Consider the following 25,165-nt stretch of genomic DNA (forward strand, 5'->3'; position numbering starts at 1 on the left):
GTGGACTCCATTTTTCCCTCCAAAATTTCAGGGAGGAAAAAATCTGTTTCCTGTCTTTTCTGTCTCTCTCTCGGCCTCCCTTGTTTGTTTTTTTTCCACAAGCATTTCCTGTCTTGAGCTTTCCCTCTCAAACCAGCTGGCAAAATGTTTCTTCAGGGAGAAACCTTTGGAAAATGTGAAGAGTTTTAGAGGTTTGTTTTTCAAATTGAGTTATCTGAGGCGTGTTTGAGGTGCAAGAACAGGCCCCAAAAAGATTCACGAAGTGAAATGAAACCTTGAAGTTTGTAGTCTTGTTAAAAATATGGTTTAGTCTGTTTTATTAACTGTTATTCAATCTGTGTTGTAGAATTTACACCTGTACAAGCAATGAATAGAAAAAAATCATAAAATTTAATGCATGTTTTCGTTAATTGCGCTGTTTGCATTCCTTCACAGTAACAACTCCAACAGCTGTGTTTGGACAAAACTTGAGATGTTTTAAGTGATGATTTTTCTAATCGGTAGCTGAAGTCTTCAGACCTGACATCTTGTTGAATTCCAAGTCATTCAGAGATATTTTCATCAACACGGCAGCAATTTGTCTGGTGTGGCTGCACTATAGCTACTGCTAGGAGCTGCCAATTTTCTCATACATTAGCATGCTTTAGGTCCATTTAAAAGGTCCCTGCCTGAAACACGGACAAACACAGGCAGGAGATTTTAATCCCTGGATTATGAAGCCAAAGCTTCCCCTCTCTGGCCTGCCAACAGGTCATCTAACAACCCGGTCATACAGCTAAGCCTTAGGCCACACATGCTAATGTATCCACCAGCACACAAACAAACACTGGCGTATCTCTGGGTTTTCAAATAAACACTCTTTTAAAGTTTCGTTCAAGTTTAAAAGGGGAATATTTTAAGTTTATGTCCTTTGCGCAGGTCTTGTTCTCAGCTCTCGACGGCTATAAGTGTATGATGAAGTAGAGTAACACCATTATGCAAATCCTCTCTCACTCTACAGAAGCCATTGATGAGTTTCATCATGTTGGAGAGATCTTTGTTTACAAATAAACAATTAGGAATTTGACAGTATGGAAGATATGTGTGTGTGTGATGGTAGAAATGTTGAAGTGGCTATTCAATTTCCAGTGCAGTCCACTTTGCTAATTATTATGAAAATTAAGCTTTGACTTATAAGTATTTATTTAGTTACACTGTTAGACATTTCAAAGGGTTTTTTACAGTAACTTACTATTGCCAGTATGTTACTGTAATTAATATTTACAGTAGCAAACTGTATTTGATTTACAGTTGCAAACTGTACTGTTTTACAGTAAATTATCCAATTCATCAGTATACAGATTTATTAATATAGATTTCATTAGATTTGATTATTTTTATATAGAATTAATTTTATTTTTACTCTACATAGGTACTACTGGCATTCAATTAAAACAGACACAATAATTACAAAATGTCAAATTCTTTATTTAAAACAGTCTTCCAAAGCTGGAACAGTGTATCGTCACCATTTCTCCTGTTTTAGGACGTTTTGCAGTGCAATATGTTGTATCTTCTGGATTGATCCTCACAAAGAATCTTTAAGCAACAGAAACATAATGGGGAAAAAAGACAAACAGTCAAAGAATACATAGCCATCTGCAAAACCCAGGTGCTGCTCCAAAACGTGGCCACCACCTTTGCTCACCATCCACTTTGTTAGTGACCGAAATGTCTTCTCTGAAAAACAAGAAGTAGAAATGGCACACTTTTCAAAGGCAACCCCCATATAGAATACACAAACCTCTCAAAACCATGTTGTTCTCTTACCATGAATTATCAGTGTCAGGGTGGCTGGCAGGCATGCTCATGTCTTTCTTGATGCTTCGTTGCAGTTGCCTTAAACACAAATACAAAAAAAAAAATTCCATTAAAAACTATAACAAACTAATTCTAAAAGGCAGCTAGCCATAAAACTTATTTAACTTAGCTTACATACGATTTTATTTTCTCAACGGAGAATGAGGAGTTACGTCACATTCTTTTCACTCCGCGTTGTATTTCGGGAAGGCGCCATCATATTAGCAGGATACACTGTCCGTTTTCATGGTTACTTCTCATTATTTATACGGATATCTGCTTATCTTTTGTTTTGTTTTTGCCTTTAAGTTAAACAATTATTCATTCTTCATTGTATCGTTTGCTAATTTATTGCAGTGCATGACAATGAGATTTTTTGTTTCTCTTAGTTTTTGTAGGATTTCATTTACTGTGTTGATCTGCTGGACGCTCGCTGCTGCTTCAGCCGTCATATTAAATTATCCAAATAAAAGTGTGTTCAACAAGCTGACAGAAGTCCATCTATTTCTTTGTTGGAAACTTTTAAATGACAAAGTATAATTGTTGTCATTCTAAATATAAATTTTTCCATGGCCACGGAGGAGAATCCGAGATTGTGGGTCACATTCAGCGAGTCACAAACTCACTGTATTTTTATATTTATGTCAACAAATGACAAGCAAAATCTAATCCCTAGGAGATTGTAAACAGTTTTATAGCATTTTAAAATACTGGTTTAATGTACTAAGACAGTGATGCTAAAAGACATGCAGGTGAGCCAGAATATTAACGCGACATGTTTAAACAGCTTTTTCCTCCCTTTTAGAAAACGTAAAGTAGAAAGCACTTATGGATTAAGATGGTGATTTTTAATGTTTATATTTTGGGCTCATCTGTTTTTCTGCACACATCTTGATTTATACAAAAGGTGTGTACAGAATGTGGTCTCATTAATCGTGTTCTTACGAGAGGAAAATGCGTAATGTAAATAAACGCGTTGCGTTCACATTTTGAGCTGCGAATCTGCACATAGTATGCTTTACAATTTTGTCTTTATCACTGTCTTGGTAAATTAAGCCACTTTAAGCATTTTAGAAAGTTCCCTGTTCACGTTCTGCTAATTCACAAGTCTAGTGAGAGTCATACTAGCAAACAAGGTAACGTAAATTATTAAACCAACAAAATCAAATCTTTAAAAAAACACAGAAATGTGAGTCTTTTCCGAGGCCTGCTTCCTTTGGAGTTTTTACACAGAAAAAAAGGTGATAAACATACTGTTTTATCCAGTTTTCTCTCAGAAAGATGATATGAGTTACTATTGCAATTCTCGATGCAGCATGAATGACAAACAATGAAAAAAATCAAATACTGCCCTAAACTCAAGAGCGGAAAGGCAGCACTATCCTGCAAGTATGGCGAATAAACAGAGCAGTTTCCCAGAACTCAACGTTGCGTTGCGTCACATTCTCATTCTCTATTAGCTACTGGCCAACATTAACTACTAATACCTGAACAAAATTTCACATCAGTTAACCTAATGTTAATATAAGATAAGCGTTGCTCATTAAAAATAATTAAATTTGTTAACTTAATTCAATAAGCTGACAAAAGTACGTTTGAAACGACAGCACAGTTTACCATCGTAAAGTTTGTTACCGCCATGTTGACGGGTAAATGTTACGAACGTTAGGTTAAACTGGTGTGCAAAACTCTGACACAAACACGCAGACAAACGTACATATATTTTTTACCTTGCTTTCTGGTCTTATTCTCTCGTAAAGCGCATCGACACACAGCGCAGATGTTCTCCGGAACTGTCGTGGGTTCATCCCCGGGCAAAATGGAGCGGTGCGGCGAGACTCGATAAAAGACTATATAGAACCCATTTTATATACTATCTACAGTGGATGCGGACAGTAAAGTGATGCCCCGGGATATTTCTAACGTACAGATATACTCCAAGCGCTTGCGCTGTTTGACATGAAGGACAAATGGATTTTCCAATCATTGTTGTGGCGTTGCAGACACGGTGTAGGACAAATCATGTAAATCCAAATGTAAGAAATGAGGAAAATAAAACAACCTCAATATGATGGCGCAATAAAAGAGGCCATTACAGCGAATACAGTAGTATACAGCAATTTTAAAAAATACAGTAAGTCTCTGTATGTGGGGTCTGACGTCACAGAAAATTCCCATGATGCAAAGGGTATTACAGTTATTTACTGTAAATTTGCAGTATTGGGTGATATACAGTATATAACTGTAGAAATTACAGAAATGTCTAACAGTTTAGTCAGTTCAGTTTTTATGGATTAAAAACAGTAAAACATTCAAAAGATCAACATTTATTTGAAATAAAATATCTTTACTGTCCTTTTTGATCAATTTAATTCATCCATTGTTTAAATTAAAGTTCATTTATTTCAATGAACTAACTGAAGTTTCGAATGGTAGTGTATGTACAGTATATACCAAATTTAACCATTTAACCATATTTACTACATATAATATCACAGAAATTTATGTTCATTTTTTACCTAAATATTTTAATGTTTTCATTTGTAAAAGCCACCAAATTCATATCCCAGTCTGCTTTTGAAGTGTCTAATTGTTCTTTTATTTACTATCATCTTCAGCATATTTATGAAAATGACTCTAAATCATTGCAAATAATTGTGTGAAGACTGCTATGAATGAGAGCAATGGCTTTTGGAGAACCATTACTCTACAATCTGAAGCATTTCTTAAAGCTGTTGTATATAATATTACAGATTCAGAACAGAAATTGATGCATGTGGCAGAAACATAGTTCATAGCTTAGGGCAGAATTATGTGTGTTTAAGAGTCTTGCATTGCCGGTGGGGAACATCTAACTCATTTCCGCCATATCTGCATGTGAGTTAATGTAGAGTGTGTATGCTGATCGAGCACGTGCAGTGTGTAACATCACACGTGTCACCTCATGGATCTTATTTTCTATGTAGGTCAGATTGATTTTCCTATTTGAAGTTACTTGTATATGTGTGTGTGTCCATGGGAGATTTTTTCAAAGTGCTGCTGATTGTTATCTCAGGCTGTTCAGAGATGAACTCTGACCTTTGTTGCCGAACAATGGATCTTATCACTACAGGAGCCCCTCTCTGAAAACCAGCTAAACACACACTTGCTGTCACACTTGCATTCTCACATCCTTTAAAATCAGTAACTGTATTAAATACTTGATCCCAAAGCTCTTGTTTGTTCTGGCTTGTTCAAATTAAAATATTTTGTCCTGCTGTTTATTTGCAAGAGTCAATTCAGCTTTGTTTAGGTGTTGGATAAGTGGGGCCTCTCTTTCGCTCTCTGTCAGCTGTATGTTTGTTAAAGTGTTAAGCAACTGTATGGCAGCAGTGCTTGAGCCCCTTTTATGAGGGGAAAAGTGAAGAGTGAGTGAGTGAGTGAGCGAGCAGAAAAGACAGCAAGAGATGGGATAGCTGGGATTGGATGGGGGGGCAGGGCAGTGGAAAAGAGGTGGAGGTGGGGAATTGTCAGGATATCTGAGCCCAGTAATGGGCCCTGGGGTGCTTTCTGGCCCAGAGCGTGATGACAGGAAGAGGTAAAAAGATGAAAGTCAAGAAGAATGTGCGGAATCTCTTGGGAAGTTTGTCCATTCGTCCCAGTCCTCCCATCCGCCCATCCATTTAGGGTAGTAGCAATTAATAATGGTTAAATAAATCTAAATAGGGAAGTTTGATTAATTGATGATCGATTAATTATCATAATTAACAATCCATGTTAAAGCACTTTTCTAAATTATTAAATGGATAGTTTAGCCGAAAAATTTAATTCTGTCATAATTTATTCACCTTTTTTAAATCTGTATGACTTTCTTTTTTTTTTTTTTCTTTTTTTTTTTTTGTTGAACACAAATTATATTTTGAAGATTTTTGAAAATTATTTTTCAGTTTTCATTTTAAGTTTTAGTAATATTGTAATGCGTTTTTGTTTTTTTTCTAGTTCTATTATAATTTTTTTTTTTTTTTTTTTTTTTTTTTTAAGTTTAAGTTAAACAAGAAAAAATTATATTAAATTAAAATTAATTAAAAAAATTAAATATAGTTTACTGCGTGAGTAAATGGTGACAGAATTGTAATTTTAGGGGTGAAGTGTAAAGATTTTTTGGGCCGTAGTTTTTTATTTATTTTTTTAAACATTATTTAAAAGACTTACAAACATGCTGCATGAAATGCTGGTGATTAAAATCCGTTTGAACACCATTCACCCCTAGTTTTTCAAGCTAAATGCAAACCATGTTAAACTGGGTCAGGAAGTGATGCTAGCATGCCCTTTTTATTCTGAAATGTCTGTTCCCCTTATATCCTGTCTGGGTCTAGTTTAAAAGCCAGTGGAAATAGGGTCTTTTTATCTGCACTATGTGGTTGTGCCAGTCTGTTAGCACTGCTATAGACTTTTCCTCTGTTTAATGGTTTTCCAGTGTCTCTGTTTGTCCCCGCTGGAGAAGCACATGTGCTGTATCCCTTTTGACTGGAGTAGAAAAAGAAAGACGATAAAGGGTCCAAAACGAGACAGGGAGATGAGTTCACTCCATTCAGTCTGATAAAGGTCAGCCAACTGTGAACTAGACCTGGATCCTTGCTGTGTGACTGAAGCGGCTCATTTTCAGAGATCATGCGGACCGATATTTAATTAAAAGAGGGGATGAGGCTAACTGGGTCTGGTTTTGCCCTGAGGGGGTGAGAGGGAAAGAGAGGGAGCAACAGAGCGTTAGAGATATCTGGAGCTGGAGGCTAATCTACTTATTCTCACCCGTTAAAACAGTGGCATTGGGATTTCATGAATGCATCCAGCTGTGCACGTGTGTACTAATACTAGTGAGTAGTTTCTGTAAAACACAAGCTTTTACTAGCCTAAACTAACCTCTGGAAATGGTTTGAGCAATCAAATTTGCAATTAATTTAGATTTTTGTATGTTTTCACAAATAATTTATGTGGTTTTAACCAATCAGTTAAAGTAAATTGCAAAACAATAACAACAATAATTATTTATTATATAGCAATTTATTATTATATTTATGAAAATAATTTTTGTGATCTGAATGTTTTCAAAATGTATTTTTGTCTTAGTTTTGGGACTTTATCTAACTTTTACCTGTGTAACCCATTGTTTTTATCATTAACTAAAACTATTAAAAAGTTGTTTTTGGCCATTGAAAAACAGCTGAAAAAAAAATATATTAGATAAAAATCTTAAAATTAGAAATGTTGCCTTAGTAACTAACTGAAATACGCTGGAGTACTAAAATTAAAGAATTTTACTAAAATTAAAATGAAAACTGAAAGGGCAGTGCGCCAACATATAATGCTGTTGCGTTATGGGCATCCCGAGTTCGATCCCAGCTCGAGGACCTTTCCCGATCACACCCCTCTCTCGCTCCCAGTTCACTTCCTGTCTGCTCTCCACTGTCATTATATATGGAACTTGCTATACGTGATAAACAAATCAACTTAAATTTCTTTGAATTTGTTAGGTTCGGTAAATCCTGCATATTTTAGTGGGAGAAAAATAGAAAAGGTGCTGTTTCCCCATGGTCTTGTGTGTTGGTACATGGCTTCCATTAAAATGCCAGTGTAAGTGCAGACAGACCAAACACTACTCTGTCTCTCTCTATCTGTTTTTCCTCCCCCCTTTCCTTCTCTTCCACTGGTCGCCTCAGTTTCATGTTGCTGACGTCCTCTCATCTTCCCCCCAACCCCCCACACAGATGCTCTCACAGTCCAGTCCCTCTGTCTTGTTTAGGTAAGTCTTTGTCGTCAGAGGCAAGGAGGCGTAAATTTACTTAGCAGACAGAGGGTGTGTTTGGTGTCTGTGTGTTATCTCTGGCATAGCACAGAGAATCTTAAGTGTGCATGTGTCCAAATGTTGAACCGTTTTGGCTCCATAGGACACACTGGTAACTGCTCATACTTTGGCAAATTTGGTTGATGTTATAATCAAGCCTAACAATCCAATCAAATATCAATGAACAAATCTAATTATTTACTACTGAATATTAGTTTCTTCTTACAGTTGGTAAATGTCCACATTGCGCTTGTAGTAAATGAATAAGGCAAGATTTGGAAGCTCAGTAGCAGAGGATTGTCAGTGGGAAGATTGTTTATTGAGCGAAGGAGCTTTCAACACCCCCTCTTAAAACCTAGGATCAAGCTTGTGTCAAAAACGTGGTGTGAGAATGTGTATTTGATTGGGTGAAGATGGTGTACATTTGTGATCTTTTCTGCCAGATGAGCCCAAGCGTTCCCTTCCCCCAATTCAAGAGATGAGCCTCTTGCTCATCAGTTGTAAAGAGAAGTGTGGAGTTGGCTAGAGGGAATGGAGCAAGCAATGTTGTATTATTACTTTAGGATAAAAGAGCTTTCTCTCTCTCAGTCTTCCTCTTTGTCCAAAATGTCTTCCCAATATACCCATGAATCAGCTGTCATTTGATTGCTGTCTTCAAGAAGTTCTGGCTAGGGTCCCACATGTGCCATTAGTTGGCTCAAAAACAACAAACTAATTGTGTGTTTCTGTGTGGGTGGGTGGATGGATGTGAGAAAGCTTGTGAGGATCTGTAGAAAATCTCATATTCATCACCTCCATGTTTTTTAAGTATGGGTGTCTCCGTCTGTCTCTTGCATTTGGCATTTAATTCTGGCACAAGTTAAGCACAGCCACTTAACATTTTTGTTTTCTGCTTTCCTGTTCTAGGTGAGTCTGGACTGGGCAAATCCACGCTTATCAATTCCCTCTTTCTGACAGACCTGTACTCCAAAGACTACCCTGGCCCATCTCAAAGGATCAAGAAGACCGTTCAGGTATGTCCTCTTTAGCTGACCTTTGACTCCCGATACTGATCCAGTGATCTTTCATTTATCTACCACTATCTCTGTTAGTTTTCTCTCTCTTTCTTCCTTACCTTTGACCCTTTATCTCTAGCCACCATTATCTTCCACTGTCTTGCAGCCAGATGTGACAGAGAGAAGCCATGAGGGAGGCTTCTGAGGTCTGATTTCTTAATTCTTACCTCGGACCAGGAGTTGGCAACCTTTTTTGTCGTGAACAAAGTGCACCATTCGAGATGAACTGTGCTACCTAACTGTAAAACCTTTTGTATAACGCAGAAAACCAATCTGTTTTCTTGTATGCCCCCACCATTATGCTGCAGCAACTGTTGTCGAAATTGTTGTCGAAACTGGCCTGCATGCTGCATCAGTATCAGCAAGTTGGGCAAGTAAACAAATCCGGTCTGCATTATCCAGGGGTTGCACATACAGTTGGGACCCACTGCTCTACTCAGATGAGCAGCATAGTTTTGATACTTTTTAAGTGCTTCTTGTTAGATTAGCTGCATGACTATGAGGAAAAATTGGACCTTATTGCATTAATTACACTCACACACTCAAGATTGATTTTTGTCTTGGCAATTTCAAGTCAACCAACATGCAAGTGCATTGAGACAGCTGGAGTGCAGAGCACCAAGCAGGCTCAAGCAATCACAAACAGATTCCTGCCTTCTGAAGGTCCCAGGCCAGAGCAAATGCTCACAGACTTCCCAGAGGAAAGAGACAGCAGAGTTTTGACCTTATATGGATTTGATAAACAAGACGAGAACAGATGCTGAGGCTGGAACATCAGAAATGGGGGAGGATACACTGAAAAGTGCTTGCGGTATGATGGAGTGACTCAATTTGAGTGTTTTTTGAAGAGGATGGGAAGGGCAGTATGAAGGGGTCTAGATTCCTCTGGAGGCAAGTAGGGTTCAGTAGAAGGTCAAGAATTTTCCCACGAAACCCAACACCCGGCAATGACTTTCCCACCCTTGTGATGGGACGTGTTCCGAGGTGGCCCGGCCCTTTCTGGGGTTTTAAGTGCAGCCACTCTCGGTTCTCCTTTATCTTGATGAACAATCTCTGTCTTTGTTGACATCATGACTATGTTCGCTGTTGAGGTTTGGATCCAAGTTCTTTTGGACCTTGGTCAAGCTTGGATGACATGACATGTCCTTTCTGAGGCAAGTTATTTCACTTAGTGTCCAACTTGAAAAAGCTATCCAATCATGCATGTACATCTCCTGTCTACTTGAATGGGGAAAGATTGAAATTTCAAGAACTTGTCTCCCATACATATTTTGCAATAACACAGTGATGTCCAGTTTTGCTCTTAAAATGACACTATCCTGCAGAGTTTAGCTCCAATCGTAATTAAAAACACCTGAACCGTCTAATCGAGGTCTTCCGGATTACTAGAAACGTAAGTGTGTTAGAGCTAAACTCTGCTGGACATCGGCCCTCCAAGAGCAGGATTAGATGTCAAATCACCAATAAAATCTGACTGATATCATAACTGGTCCAGCAAATGCATTTGTTTCTTGCAGCCGCCATGTCAAACCCTGTCCCCAATGACGTCCCAAGTCCTTGCGATCCTCCTCAAAGTCCACACATTAATGATGTAATGCCACATAGACTGCCGTATACAAGTCAGCTGTGAAGACAGCATCATTGAACGCTCTTGAGCACCCTTCTGAAACCTAAAATGAGATACCCTACAGCCTCATGGACTTCACATACACAGAACAGTGAACAGGGCTTCAAATGTGATTTTATTTTTTAAAGAGAAGCCTGTGTTTTCATCATATTGTATCTGTTCACATGGATCAAAGTTTGGGGGTTGCTTGTTTAGGGTTATTTGCTTTTCTCACAGCTGTGCATAAACCAACCAAATACAACCTTCACATCATCTTACAGTTGGAATCCAGCGACTGTGGCATCTGTCACCCAACATCTGAACAAATCCATTCTCATTTGGAGAGGTCATGTAAAACCAAGGGACATTGCTTGTTCCCACTGGAATTTGGTGGAAGATTCATCTGAGGTGGCACGTCTTTGTTTTTACCACAAAACTACTAGAGATTTTAGATTTGACCTCGCCACTTGGCATAGGTTTACCTGGATTTCACAAATGAAATCTGACACTTTGCTGTCCATGCTTTTCTCTTCAGACCCTATTTAACCTTCTCAGGCGCTTTTCCTGGTGGCAGGATACTTTCCGCCATACACTTTGTCTTGAGCTGTTCCACCATGAATGCCCGTGGTATAGATTTGTCAGCCTGGCCAAAGGCCATATTGTGATGTGTGGCTGTCTAGTCCTCTGTGGTCACCTCAGGCAGGACATAGAGTCAGCTGCGAGAGTATTTATATTCCAAAACAATCTGCCGTGTTTGTCATAGCAGCCACACAAGGGCCACTCTGGTTGCGTCGAATGAAAGTCTTGACATTTTTGTGGCTTTGTTTCTACATTTTCATTTATTTCTTTTTCTGTCTTGTTGCAAACTGAAGTGGCCTGATGTGCCTCATAAACATCCTAGCATAAGAGAGAATGAAAGAGCTTTATTAAGGTTCACTCCACTTCCATTCCCCTCATTTTCGCTTTCTCTCACTTTATTCTCCTCAAGTCTCTGCATCTTCTCCCGCTCTCTCCTCTTTTTGAAGAACTAAGAAAGGTTGTGGCTGTTTTTTTTTGTGAGAAAGTGTATGTGTGAATGAGAGTGCAGTTTTAGAAAAAGAGGGTCAGCCAAAAATAACCAGGCCTGTGAGAATAAGCTGGTTTTTACTGAAAGCAGCTGAAATAACTTCAGGAGATGATGAAGCTGAATCATAGTGACACTGGAGATGACTGTTTCAGTGTCTCACCTTGGTGCCTGACACTGGCCTAACCTAGAATGCAACTAATGTAGAAGATGACGCAGAAACTCTGGTGAGACCACATCTGTTGCTAGCAAGGGGAAGGATGATGATTTATAACTTGATGTCATTTTAAAAACTTGAACATGTTTGTTTGTAGCAGCAGTGAATTTAAAGATGCACATTTTAATACAATAAACTAGTCAATCTCACTATTTATTGGACAACTACCTGACCTTTACTACGTCCCAAATGACGTACTATAGACTATGCACTTATACACTATGTACTCATCCATGTAGTGTATGAATTTTCACTACATGAAATTAATAATTAGAGACTAATAGCTCCTCCCCCTTAGCAACGTAATTAAAGCTGCTTAATTTTTTTGGTTAAGTGCACTTTTTCTTTTTGGAATTTTCAGTGTGAACACACTACTCGCACTATTTATACTACAAAACGTCATAGAATAGTGCATAAGTACGCAATTTGGGATGCACTTCATGTTACCTTGTAAATGCTTATTTGTTATTAGCATCTTTTGTTTGACATACAGCTATAACATTCATCAATGACCTTTTGGTTTGATGCAGGTGAAAGTAAAAAAAAATGTATGCGCAAACCAGTATTAACAAATCTCTCCACTCACATGTTTGTGGTTTGAGTTAGTTAGCAATGATGTTGTGCCAGTGACATGAATCTGGAACAAATGAACCTGGGAGTTGCTGTCCCAGGCTAACTCCCATATCTTGTGGTGACAACTTGTGGTCATGCTTTCAGGTGGAACAGTCCAAAGTGCTGATAAAGGAGGGGGGCGTTCAGCTCACGCTGACCATCGTGGACACACCAGGCTTTGGAGATGCGGTGGACAACAGCAACTGGTAAGTTTAAGAATTTTGGGGGCATTTCAGATTTTTGGATATAGTCAAAAGATAAAATCATGTTGGGTGTTATATATGATGGTTTTAACAGGCTGTGATGCAATGACTTCTCAATCTTTGCATCTGACATTGCCTTTCATCTATCCTTCTCTTCTTTCTTTCAGCTGGCAACCTGTCATCAACTACATTGACAGTAAGTTTGAAGACTTCCTCAATGCTGAGTCCCGGGTAAACAGGAGGCAGATGCCTGACAACAGGGTGCACTGCTGCTTGTACTTCATCGCCCCCTCTGGTCACGGGTAGGTACTGTACACTCTACAAACGAAGCCTGGCATGAATCAACCATCTTAAAATAGAAGCAACACACACACACACACACACACGTCCTGATTTACACATTTTGCACTTTGCTCAGGAGTGGGATGATGATGGAATTTTGTACATGAATACTGAACGACTGTGGTACAATGAAGGCATCAGAATATGCATTAACGGGTGAAATGGAGAGACAGAGGACATATGAGCACAGATGGAGATGCATACTACCCACACCCAGATCCAAAAGCCTTACATAATGCCTACTGAACTGGGCTTGATGTATGATACGCGTTGACTCATTTATTTTTTGAAAATGATTAGCTTATTTGGCTCATTTTTGCTGAAAAAGATTTTTTTATAATATCAGAAATGAGATTTGTGATAAATTTATTGCAGAATTATTCTTTTTCTCTTTTTTTATTATAGTGGGTGTTTTTTATTTATCTTTTCAATGCAGTTGTCTGTTGTTTTGTGATTTTAAAGGAACAGTTCACCTAAAAAGGAAAATTTTGTCATTTACTCACCCTTTTGTCGTTCCAACCCTTTCTTATGTTGAACGTAAAAGATATTTTGAAGAATGTTGGTAATCACTTAAACATTTAATGGTCCCCGTTGACTTCCATAGTATTTCTTTCCCTACAACTGAAGTCATTGGGGACCAGCAACTGTTTGGTTCTTCAAAATATCCTCTTTTGTGTTCAACATAAGAAAGAAGCATACATAGGTTTGTAATTTATCAACTATTTTCTCTGAATAGACAAACAAAGCACTGTTTACATTTTTACATACAGTCTAGTGTGACCCCCCCCCGTAGCCCTGTGTCTACAAACAGCTATTTTCTTGCATGCCCTTTTTGAGACGCCACCATGAAGCAACATTCATATCTCTGTGACCTTTGTGTTGCATCTTCAGTCTTGACATTCCTGAAATGTATAAACAGCCCCTCAGCTGGCCCCCAAAGCCACAAAAACACACACACACAAACTCTGCTTAGTGTAAGAACAGCCTCTTTGTCTGGAATCCTGAATGAAAGTGATGCAAAGAGAGACAGAGTGAAGCCCTCATTCCCTCCATGACATAATTTTTCTGGTTTGGAAGGAAACGATGAAAAAAAAAAAAAAAGGTTCAGTGCTGTGTGGTGGTGGCTCTGTGCTGACAGTGGCCCCTCTGCTCTGGTCTGTTTATTCATGCCCGTTTCTGGTGTCTGACTTGTTTCAGTTCTATTGCATCACTTCAAAGGAGTGGCAATGATTTTTTGTGGTTGGTTTATGTGTAAGCTTTCCAGACTGACCCAATGTTTTACTTAACCTTACTGTTACTGACATTGTTCATTATATTCATATTACCCGTGTGCAAAACTAAGTGAAAACATGTTGTTTTTTCCCCCTTTGTTCCATGTAGTATTCGTGGTCTCTCTACTTTAGCTTTTAAGACTTTTAAGGATTATGTATTCACTCAGTTCTAAAATTATTTCCATAATGCACTATACTACAATAGCCTGTATACTCTATACTTTTCTATACTGTATTTTATATACTAAGTATAGATGGTTATACATTTACACCCCTTGGAGAATATTGTAATATTCACACCCCTTTATTTATTTATACTTTAAATTAAAATATTAATTTATTTATTTACTTGTGTGTTTAATTATTTATTTATACTTTTTAATGTATTTTATTTATTTTACTTGACTTTCAGTATTTGGTAGTAAAACAGTAGGTGTATCAAGATTAAAAGATGATTATTTTAAATAAAAAATGTAATATTGTCATAGTATAGATTTGCCACTTCGTACTGCACTGTATGTACTATAACTGTGCCTTGCTGTACAAAAAATAATTTAGTAATCTAAATAATAATGTATTAGCACCAAAACAAGTGTAAACTGTTAGACGCAATTCACTTGTATTCTGAATCTTTTTTTCAGACTGAAGCCTCTTGATATCGAGTTTATGAAGCGTCTTCATGACAAAGTTAATGTTATCCCCCTCATCGCCAAGGCCGATACTCTCACGCCAGAGGAGTGCCAGCTGTTCAAGAAACAGGTGTGTGTGTGTGTGTTAATGTGTGATTTTTACCTTTTACAGCTGATGATTTGCCTTTTACAATTTTTCTCAAGTACTACAAATACCACTGTTCTCTCATCATTAGATTATGAAGGAGATCCAGGAGCACAAAATCAAGATCTATGAGTTTCCCGACACAGAGGACGATGAGGACAGCAAACTGATCCGAAAGATAAAGGTAAAGACTCAATCCATTTGCTTAATACAAAGCACTAAAAGAAACTAAACATTGTCAGGACTACAGCTGATAATTTCAGACAACAGTAGTTTATTCATTATGAACTAAAAATGAACACCAGTATATTTATAAACTAAAATTATCAAAGATTCAGAGTTGTCCTGACTGTGGTAAATGATAGTTTATAAATGTGCTAAAATTTAAATATAATATTAATTTATTCATTTTTATTTTTTCTATAATTTATAAAGTAAAACGTAATATGTATCGTTCATTATTTATTATAAAAATTTAACATTTTCTAGGCCTGGAAAAGTAATTGCAATATCTTGAGTGAATATAGATTTCTAATTATCCTCTGAAATATATAATCTATTAGAAATTTTGCATGGACATTTTTCTTTAAAATTATATATGTATTTATATAAAATCTCGATTAACTGGAAGTTGTCCATAGTCTGACTATAGAAAAGTCATCGAAATTCATTAGTCACAGTAAGAATCCTGAAGATCCTGTAAAAATATTGTTCATTGTTAGTTCATAATTCCTAATGCATCAAGTGTTAACATGTACAGCCTTATTATGCAGCCTCACATAAATCTTAAATTTTGAATTTGACAACAGAAAAACAATGAGAAATGTTTTGTCTTTAAAGTCTGTAATTATCCCAGCAGCATCCACAGTGTTGTTTGAGTCTCTAGGTTAGCTTGAGGTTATTGACAACATGCAAACTGCTGCAGAACCAATTTAGTTGACTGACCCGTCTGTGGCTCTGAAGTTCAATGTGAATCTACGTCAGATCCCCTGTGTCTGTTCACTTTCTCCGTGTGCAGGCTCACTTTAATTAACTGTGGTTCGTACCAACAGGAGAAGATGCCTCTGGCCGTGGTCGGTAGCAACGTGGTGATCGAAGTAAATGGCAGGAAGGTTAGAGGGCGACAGTACCCCTGGGGTGTGGCAGAAGGTACGTGCCGCATCAGCATGACCCATATGAGTTTGTCACAAGGACTGTACCATTTCTAAAGAGAACAGGGGTGTTCCAGTGTTTATGAAACAAGTGCATGGGCTTGCTGGACGATTTGTTTCTCAGGTCAAATGTCCAACCTGAGGGATTCTGGAAAAGGGAGGACGACGAGGTGAAAGGTTTTCCAGAGAGAAAGACTGTCACCCCCTCTTTTCATCATAGGCCACAAATGACTTGTTGTTGTGGTTTTACTTTACCCCCTTTACTTTACTTTACCCCCACATTTCTTTCTTTACAAAGCTCTCCTCCCTGAAAACTTTTTCATTTGGAATTATTGTTGTGGTGAGCGAGCGTGTCTTTTTTTCCTCAGTTGTTTACGTGTCATTCTTTCTTTTCTCTTTTTTTCTTTCTGTCTGCTCTTTTCCATGACTGACAGAGGGCATTATTGGTAAACAAAACCATTTTTCATTTATACGCTCTTCGTTAAGGTCTCCCCCTCTCCTTCCTCTTTCACCTTTTTGCTGCTCAGAATCTTTGCCGATTGTCAGATTTGTGCTCGACAAATAGTCATGGAGAAACCTATAAACTGCAGCCCCCATAGAAAATAGAGCAACACTGCTCTCTAACATGTTCATAGGTTCTTAATTACCCTCTATGTAGGGCTGGATGATATAGCTAGAAAATTATATCTCAATATTTGAGAGAGTTTTGCTAATATTTGATATGTACAAATGGCTTGGAAAGTGTGAGATGAATACTTTTAAAAATGCATACTTTTGTTGAGATTTAAAAAAATTATAATTTAGTATACATTACAAATAACCCACATTTTAACCCACATAAAAAACACAATTTTAAAACCTCATTGTGTTATTATTGCATAATTTATATTAATTTGAGCTTTTGAAAACTATATGTGGGTGTGTGTATGTATATAATATACATGACATATGCATAATATATATGTGTAATGTGTGAGACCAACAGGAATTGCATTTTTCTGATTTAATAAAAATATAATTTAGTAATTAAAAAAAAAAAAAATATATATATATATATATATATATATATATATATATATATATATATATATATATATATATACAGTATATATAATTCTTATTTTTATTATTATTTAGTCATTTAGTATTTCCCCCCCCAAAAAATGGGTTTGTCTCTAAATGACCACTAGAAAAAAATAATTCCATGATGATTATATTTACTACTGTGGCAGTGTTAATAAGCAGCAATATTTACCTGCAGATATTTTGCAACTCGTAGATGAGGAGGGAACACAGAGCTAGACTAATAACCATAAGTTAAAAAATTGCCTTAATATTTATGATGTTGCTTAATCTGATTTTGCCAACAAAATCATTGCAAATACATCATAAATATTTTATATATCACCCAGCCCTACTCATGTTTAAACAAAACCTTGCATCCAGACATGCATGCCTCCCATTACTTATTTCCAACCCCCATTTTGGATTTAAATACGTTGAGGGATACAAAATGTACCCCTGTGGTCAAAACATTAATTTTTTTCATTTACATGCATAATTTTATATATAGTACATTGACATCATCATTTATAAGTATTTTTGCCTCAGAACTCTGATGTGGGGTCGACTGAGTGCTAATGTTTCCATTCTAACCTCTGATCAACACTGTCTTAACATACGACCCAATATAAGGGACGCCGTTTTGAGGCACCATTTAGACCTGTCAGCGTCAGGAGTTTGCTGTCCCATCAAAGAAGAAACTACAAATCCCATGATCCCTTTAGACATATGACTCCACCCCCTGCCCCTCCTCCTAGCTCCATTTGGCTGGTCTCTCTGCTTGTCATCGCTATGCCATGTAACCCTTCCTACAACACACCATTTTTAGTCGTAGTAGCCCATGAATCACAGGTTGAGTGGGTGTTCCCTCAGGAGAGACTTTAGTCTCGCCCCTCCAACTGCTCTCTCACAGGTAGGTGGTTATAGCAGATGATTGACACATGTGCCGGTCAATCAGCATGAGTTCTCCTTATAGGTAAGATGCTCGTAGGGCTCTATAACTGCTGTAACGGTGCAGGTTAGACTTGTAGAAAACATTTCATCCTTTAACCATCTTTCAGAAAACCGTGTCTCTGGTCCTTTTTCAGAATACCATGTGATGACAACGATGTTTGATCATACACACCTGTGTATGATCACATAACAGCGGTCTGAACTGCTAACCTGCTGTTAATTTTTGTGACTGTTTAACCTTATGACATTCCGTTTTGATGTTTAATTACTAAATTGTGTTTTTTGTTTAATGGACAACCACCTGACCTGTGTCTATTGATTTTTCATTTGTCTGATATTGTTTCATTGTTACCTGATTAATTTTGTTCCGTCAACAACCTCAGTGTTTGATCCTGTTTGCTTATAAATGTATATTTTGTCACTGTTATGTTTGTTTTAAAAAAAAAATTGTTTTTTTTTATTAGGGATGCACTGATATTAAAACTCTCTCTGATATAAGCCCATTAATAATTTTCATGTTATGGCCGCTAACTGATAAATGGCTAGTTGTAGAACTCTACATTATTTTCTAAATATAAATTAAACTGTTTAAAGTGGATGTAGGCCTTGCAACATTACAACAACAATATTGCACAAACATTGCAACAATACTGTACAGTATTGCAAATCACGTTACGACCGATAATAGATAAATGTCCAGTAGTAGAATTCCATACTATTTTGTCAAAATTATTTAAGAATAAATACTAAAAGCTAAAATAAGTAGTTTAAAATTCTTCAATTAAATTAAGGATCAACCTTATCTTTTACAATATGACTTTTCAGATTCACTATGGATGCAAAAGTTATCTAAATGTAAAAATAAAGGAAAATGAGCATGCAAAGTAGCATTTCTAATTTTTGACCGATACTGGTAAATTAAAAAATCTTCAGCTGATAACTGATATGGTATTGATATATCATGCATCCCTGTTAAAATTTGTTTTTCACTGCATATTTTATTAAAATAGAAGTTCAATCTCATATTAAGTGTCTATCATAACTACATACATCCACAAAAATAATGCATTTTCATGTCAACTTTTATTGTTATAATGCTGTAAAACTGTTAATTATATGTTGTAGTCCTGCACATAAATATGCAAGTAGTGCCTACTTTATTTATTGTTTAATTGCTTTAAAGAAAGCTGAAAAATTAAATGTTAGTGATTTTTTTGAAAGTTTGAAAGTCAGTGTGATACTATTGAGCTAAAACATCTATTTCTTCCTGTTTCAGTGGAGAACGGTGAGCACTGTGACTTCACGGTCCTGAGGAATATGCTCATCAGGTGAGAAACAGCGTGATTTTTTTCATGAGAAAACTGAATTAGCACAGTGTTCTATCCAGGCTCGGCCTGACAAGTTTCCAGCATCAAGTCATTTAAAGTGAAATACTGAATTGGAGTATTAATCAAAGTTTAACTTGTCATCAAACAATTTGTTGCAGGACTCACATGCAGGACCTGAAGGACGTGACCAATAATGTTCACTATGAAAACTACCGGAGTAAGAAACTAGCAGCCGTCACCTGCAACGGGGTCGACGCCACCAAGAACAAGGGCCAGCTCACAAAGTACGAGAACAGTTCTGTTTTTAGTTAAATGTTAAATGTTGAGTATGTTATTGAGATCCTGAATCACCTTTTCCTGGGATCAAACCTACAAACTTTGTAGTCTAGTGGTTAAATATTCTTAAAAAGTCCAGTCTTCAAGGAATAGTTCACCCAAAAATGAACATTTTCTAAACATTTACTCACCCTATGGCCATCCAAGATGTAGATGAGTTTGTTTCTTCAACAGAACAGATTTGGATATATTTACCTCTGCAATGAATGGGTGCCGTCAGAATGAGACTTCATAAAAACATCACAATAATCCACAAGTGAAGTCAATCAGTTAACATCTTACAAATCAAAAGATCCATGTTTGTAAGAAACAAATCCATCATAGTCAATTTTAACCTTAAACTGTTGTTTCCAGCTAAAATGTGCTCATAATATTGTTTTATTCAGTGAATGGGGATTATTGTGATGTTTTTATTAGCTGTTTGGATTCTGACGGCACCCATTCACTGCAGAGGATTATTGTGAACAATTTATGTAATGGTAAATTTCTCCACCTCTTTTACAATTGTTGTGATGTCTCTCTTTCTAGGAGTCCCCTGGCCCAGATGGAGGAGGAGAGGAGGGAGCATGTGATGAAGATGAAGAAGATGGAGACAGAGATGGAGCAGGTCTTTGAGATGAAGGTCAAAGAAAAGAAGCAAAAACTGAAGGACTCTGAGGCAGAGGTGTGTGTGAGGATACTTGTGTTTGGTTTCTAGTTCTGATTAATGCACATTTTTTTTCCCCCATTGCACTCTATATTTGTCATGGCTAATATCACAAAAATCTTTGGCAATCTTTGATGCAGTTGGAGCGGCGTCACGAACAGATGAAGAAGAATCTCGAAGCTCAGTATAAAGAGCTTGAGGAGAAGAGGCGCCAGTTTGAGGATGAAAAAGCCAACTGGGAGGCCCAGCAACGCATCCTGGAGCAGCAGAAACTTGATGCATCAAAGTGAGACTCTCGCTGTTCTTTCATCTCAATCCCTCAGTGTCTTTCTCTTAAAATAGTCTTTCTGTAGATCTCTGTATTATTCAGTCCCTAAATTATGCAGTAAACTTTTTTTTTTTTTTTTAATAAATGCAGAACCGCACTCATGCAGTAGATTCCAGCAGGCTGACGGTCCCATTTGTCTCTTACATCTAAAAATCTGGATCATATTGAAAATCTGGATTCAGAATCAAATTTGAACCTGAAATAAGTTTTAGCATTTTTAAAAATGTAATACAAAATTAATGTAGTTATTTTAGTGTATTCATTTTTTTTCATTCAATTTTATTTTGTTAATGTTATTTTAATAACAGGTATGATTTAATAAATTCCCTAAGAGACATTATTTTCTATATATTATGGTTTGTGTCTTTCTAAACTTAATTTCAGTTATCATTTTTCAGTTTTTATGTTAAACATGGCCTACCATTCAAAAGCTCGTGGTCTGTATGGTTTTTTTTTCAGGATTTTTGATACACAGTTCAAAAGAACAGCAAATATTTAAAATATATATTTTTGTGACATTATAAATGTCTTTACTGTCACTTTTGATAAAGTATTCATTTCTTTAAAAAAAAAAAAAAAAAAGGTATTGTATATTGTTGCAAAGCATCAGTAAACATAAGAGAGGCAGCATAAAATGTAAAAATAAATAAATAAGTACCAGTAATGGAAAAATATTAATAACTACATTTCATCAACTATAATAATTTACTATTTCATTTATTTTCTTCACCAATGTTTTTCTTTTTGTGTTTTTCAGGACAATGGAAAAGAACAAGAAAAAAGGAAAAATCTTTTAAAGACATCATTCCTTCTAAAACCAGAAACTCCTTGCATCTGTTGTGATGCTGTAATGTTCTATGACCCCATAAGAAACACACGAAGGAGTGCTATGGTACAGTTTACTGCACATTCATTGCATGAATGAAAGCTATGAAAATATAGGGTATTTTTAGGGTATATAGGGTAACACACAACTTTATCTCCCTCTTCCGGTTGACTACAATATTACACCACATGCCCAGTATGTTTTCAACCTTTCAATTAGAATATCGACCAACATTCCTTTGAAACTTTAAATTCTGGTTATTACAAACAGTACTTCATGTTTGTGATCATTTCTGACACAACAGACAGACATTTTCAACTCACATTCGCACATCTTCATGATAAGAAGGTCTCGTGGTAGGTTTGTATGGATGGGTGTGATAAAGAATGAGACAGACAGACGGAAGCAAGTGCTACGAGTTTATACAGAGCTAAGCATGTTGAAAAGCAACGCTATGGATAGATGGTTTGCGGTCTTTGATTTCTGCTAGTGTGTGTGACTTGTGTGTTTCTTTGGGGTCATAAACATTTAAAGACTTGTTTTAACATTATTGCACAGCTAAATTATGACTATAACAGTTTTCCATGTTTTTAAACCCATTTGCTGGCTGTGTACGTAGGTAATTGTGTCCCTACCATAGATGTTGTAATACAAAATGGCATAATTGTCAACATTTAATAACAATAGTCATTTTTTGATATGGATGGATATAAAATAATTACAATATTATTATAGGATGTTGCTCGAACATTCTGCCTTAAAATTGCAGACTGTTTCTGCTCATGTTTTGTTTTGTTTTTTATTGTGAACCGATTATGTCAGATGTCCCACAATCTATTCCTAAACTGATCTGAGACCAGTTTGTTTCAATTTTAATAGTTGGGACTTGGATTTTTAGTTGTTGGGGTTGGTCCTAGATCAGGGCTTGATGGTCAGTTTTAACCTGAGTGAGTTCAGTATCTATTTTAGCCATACTTACCTAGATTACCCTTTATAATAAACTCGCTTTACATTCCAAATGGAAATGAGGATGGAAGAGCTCTTTTTGTTTCTGTTGGATAGTTTAGATTTATAACACGCAGGCTCCAGGTCTAACACATGCCAAACAGCGTATAGACAGCAACGTGCACAAAACTCTCAATGCAAAGGGCAATAAAGAGCCCCCGTATGCCTCGTGTGATCACACTATTATATATTTTGCAGATTTGTCATTATGCAAGTTCGAAAACACTCCATTCTTCCTGTCGTGGATTGCTAAACCACACAGAAGCTCTACGTGTTTAGTTTAAGGTTTTAGTATAACAGTATTCTGGGGAAAAGGAAAAAAACCTTTTCTTTTAACCACTCCACTTTTTTTTAACTGTAAACCTGAACATGGCTCTAGACATGTTTGTTTTCTTATAATTTTTTGTATATGTATACGATTTTCAGTTTCCGATTGTACTTCTTCATGTTTTATCTTCAACTGTTATTCTTTCTGCCTAACTGTATAATATTAAACATGAGATGTTATGCTGATACTGGTCATGTTTTCTTATTAGTATTATCAGTGGTCCATAACAGTTTTTGAGGTTTTTAAATGTATATTTTATTTTGTGTTCGTACTAAAATCATTAGCATAAAACCATACTTGACAAATATAAGAAAAACAACAACTCTCCTCCTTCAGAAAACAGCAGAACAGTATTTAAAGGTTCTTATGGTTCTTTGTAGCACTTCACATTTGTAATGCACCATTTTCTGATCTAGAAACCATATTTGGAGACCAGAACTTACATTTAAAAGCATCCTGGGTACGTATCGCTTTTGGGGTGGATATGTTTTTCTTTGGCAGGGTGGTTTTCTTTGGGGTAGGATCTGTTTTCTTCGGCAGGGTGGTTGTTGGTGTGTTTTTGGGGTAGGATCGGTTTTCTTCAGCTGGGGGGTCGTTGGGATGGTTGTTTTAGGGGTAGGATCTGTTTTCTTCGGTAGGGTGGTTGTTGGTGGTCATTTGCTGACATGGGTATTGGCAGAGGGTTTGTTGGGTGGTTTGCCAACATATATTTTGGACATTGGGTGATGTAAGGTTTGCTGGTCCTGTCACAATATCTCTGTCAACGACAAGACCAAAACAAAAATGTATCTAGTTAGAAAGGAAATAGTTCTGAACATTAAAGGCTATTTTGGATACAAATGCTGCATTTTCAATGATAAAGCTCACATTTCTCTGTTTCTCCAATCACTGTCTAATTGCACACAAAATTTGCTTATAGATGTTGAAACCCTAAGGGAAAAAGTTCACATATAATATTTGGTTTACGTTTTTGTGACAAAATATGCTAAAAATTATTGTTGTGTGGAATTTATAAGTCTATGAAACTGAAATAACACCTGGAGAAGCTTGAGCTGTTGGTTAAACAAAAAACAACAAAAGATTTTATACTAAAAACAAGTGATTGTTTCAGAACAACTGTATCCTTGTCTTAAATTGTGGACACCTTTGTAAATGTGTAAATAACTAATTTAAACTACAAGAGAACCTACTTTGAGTCTCAGAAGTCCAGGCCATCAGCAGGTCCAGTCCAAACACCAGAATACATAATCTTCTTATGGTTTCTGATCTGCAGGCTTTGGTGATGAGTGTTTTGGAGAAATCTGAGTGAATTAGAGTCTGCTTCTCGCTTTAAATATTTCCCCAGCATGATAACTTAGATCTGAGGTTTGATAACAGGGTTCCCACGCTTCTTGAAAGTACTTGAATTTCAGACATATGGATTCAAGGCCTGGAAAGTACTTGAAAACAAACATAGGTCCTTGAAAGTGCTTGAATTAAATTTAAAATAAATTTAGTTTATGGCGCTATTTCAAAATGGTCCTATATGTGCTGTCAAAGACAGAACGAAACGGCACAAATAATTGGGGTGGAGATGGGGTAGTGCGAAAAAAACTTAGCGTGTGTTGATGTGCAGCCTAGAGTTTTCTTGAGCCGCTCCCGCTGAGTGTCTGACCATTACCGCCCGCTCCCGCAACGTGTGTGTCACGCTCCCGCAAACATTCTAATATTGTATATCATTTTCGCGCTATTAATAAGTGAAATCACATTTGAATGAGCGCTCGCAGTTCACTTTCACTTTCGATTACACGATCACGCACACTCTGTGTAAAGTGAGCACATCTTTACAGTGCGTGAATAATTATTAGACACGTTGATATTCTGATAATATTTATTTCCAAGAACATTTTACCAATTCCAAACCACATCAATCTTAATAACTACTATTAATTTTGTAATTAATCATTTATAAGTGATATATAATTGTCCATGAAGGCTGGAAGTGAAAAACTCCTTATATTCATGTGTGCAGAATTATTAGGCACATTTTCTTTTACAGATAAAATGAGCCAAAAAAGAGATTTGAAAAGTCAAAAATTATTAAATCCCCAATGAGAAATATTCAAAACTAATGCAATACATAAATTGTAAAGTTAAGACATGACCATTGGTCAGCGAAATGCTCATTGGTTACAGGGTTAGATAAAAACAGGTGGAGAAGATAAGACACACGGTAACTGCAAAATAATTAAGAATTAATGTGAAGAATTAGGTGTAAACCATCAAACATTTAGTCTCCAGCGCCACCATTTTCCAGAACTGCAACCTTCCTGGAGTCTCCAGAATTATAAGATGTCAGGTTCTCAGAGACTTTGCTTGTGTAAAAAACCCTAAAAAAATGACCCTCATTTAATGAGAA

At 36.6% G+C, this 25,165-nt stretch overlaps 1 protein-coding gene across 3 annotated transcripts in view; it reads left to right on the forward strand.

Annotated features, from left to right (window-relative positions):
- LOC306866922 (septin-7-like) overlaps positions 1-24,253 on the forward strand; it is a gene marked incomplete at its 5' end in the record, with an annotated part of 30,913 nt that extends 6,660 nt beyond the window's left edge. Inside the window, 11 exons of one of the 3 annotated variants that reach the window (XM_079412369.1) lie at positions 8,567-8,673; positions 12,319-12,419; positions 12,584-12,718; positions 14,671-14,788; positions 14,895-14,987; positions 15,856-15,952; positions 19,247-19,298; positions 19,457-19,582; positions 20,163-20,298; positions 20,421-20,566; positions 21,366-22,953. In XM_079412369.1, the coding sequence (XP_079268495.1) occupies positions 8,567-8,673; positions 12,319-12,419; positions 12,584-12,718; positions 14,671-14,788; positions 14,895-14,987; positions 15,856-15,952; positions 19,247-19,298; positions 19,457-19,582; positions 20,163-20,298; positions 20,421-20,566; positions 21,366-21,405 (1,151 nt within the window). In that variant the 3' untranslated portion in view covers positions 21,406-22,953. Of the gene's footprint in view, positions 1-8,566; positions 8,674-12,318; positions 12,420-12,583; positions 12,719-14,670; positions 14,789-14,894; positions 14,988-15,855; positions 15,953-19,246; positions 19,299-19,456; positions 19,583-20,162; positions 20,299-20,420; positions 20,567-21,365 lie in introns of all 3 variants that reach the window. The other 2 variants (XM_079412370.1, XM_079412371.1) reach the window with 2 other exon arrangements.
- Between the last annotated feature and the right edge of the window lie 912 nt (positions 24,254-25,165).

This window comes from Barbus barbus, assembly GCF_936440315.1.
Source record: "Barbus barbus genome assembly, chromosome: 48".
In the NCBI taxonomy this organism is placed as follows: Eukaryota; Metazoa; Chordata; class Actinopteri; order Cypriniformes; family Cyprinidae; genus Barbus; species Barbus barbus.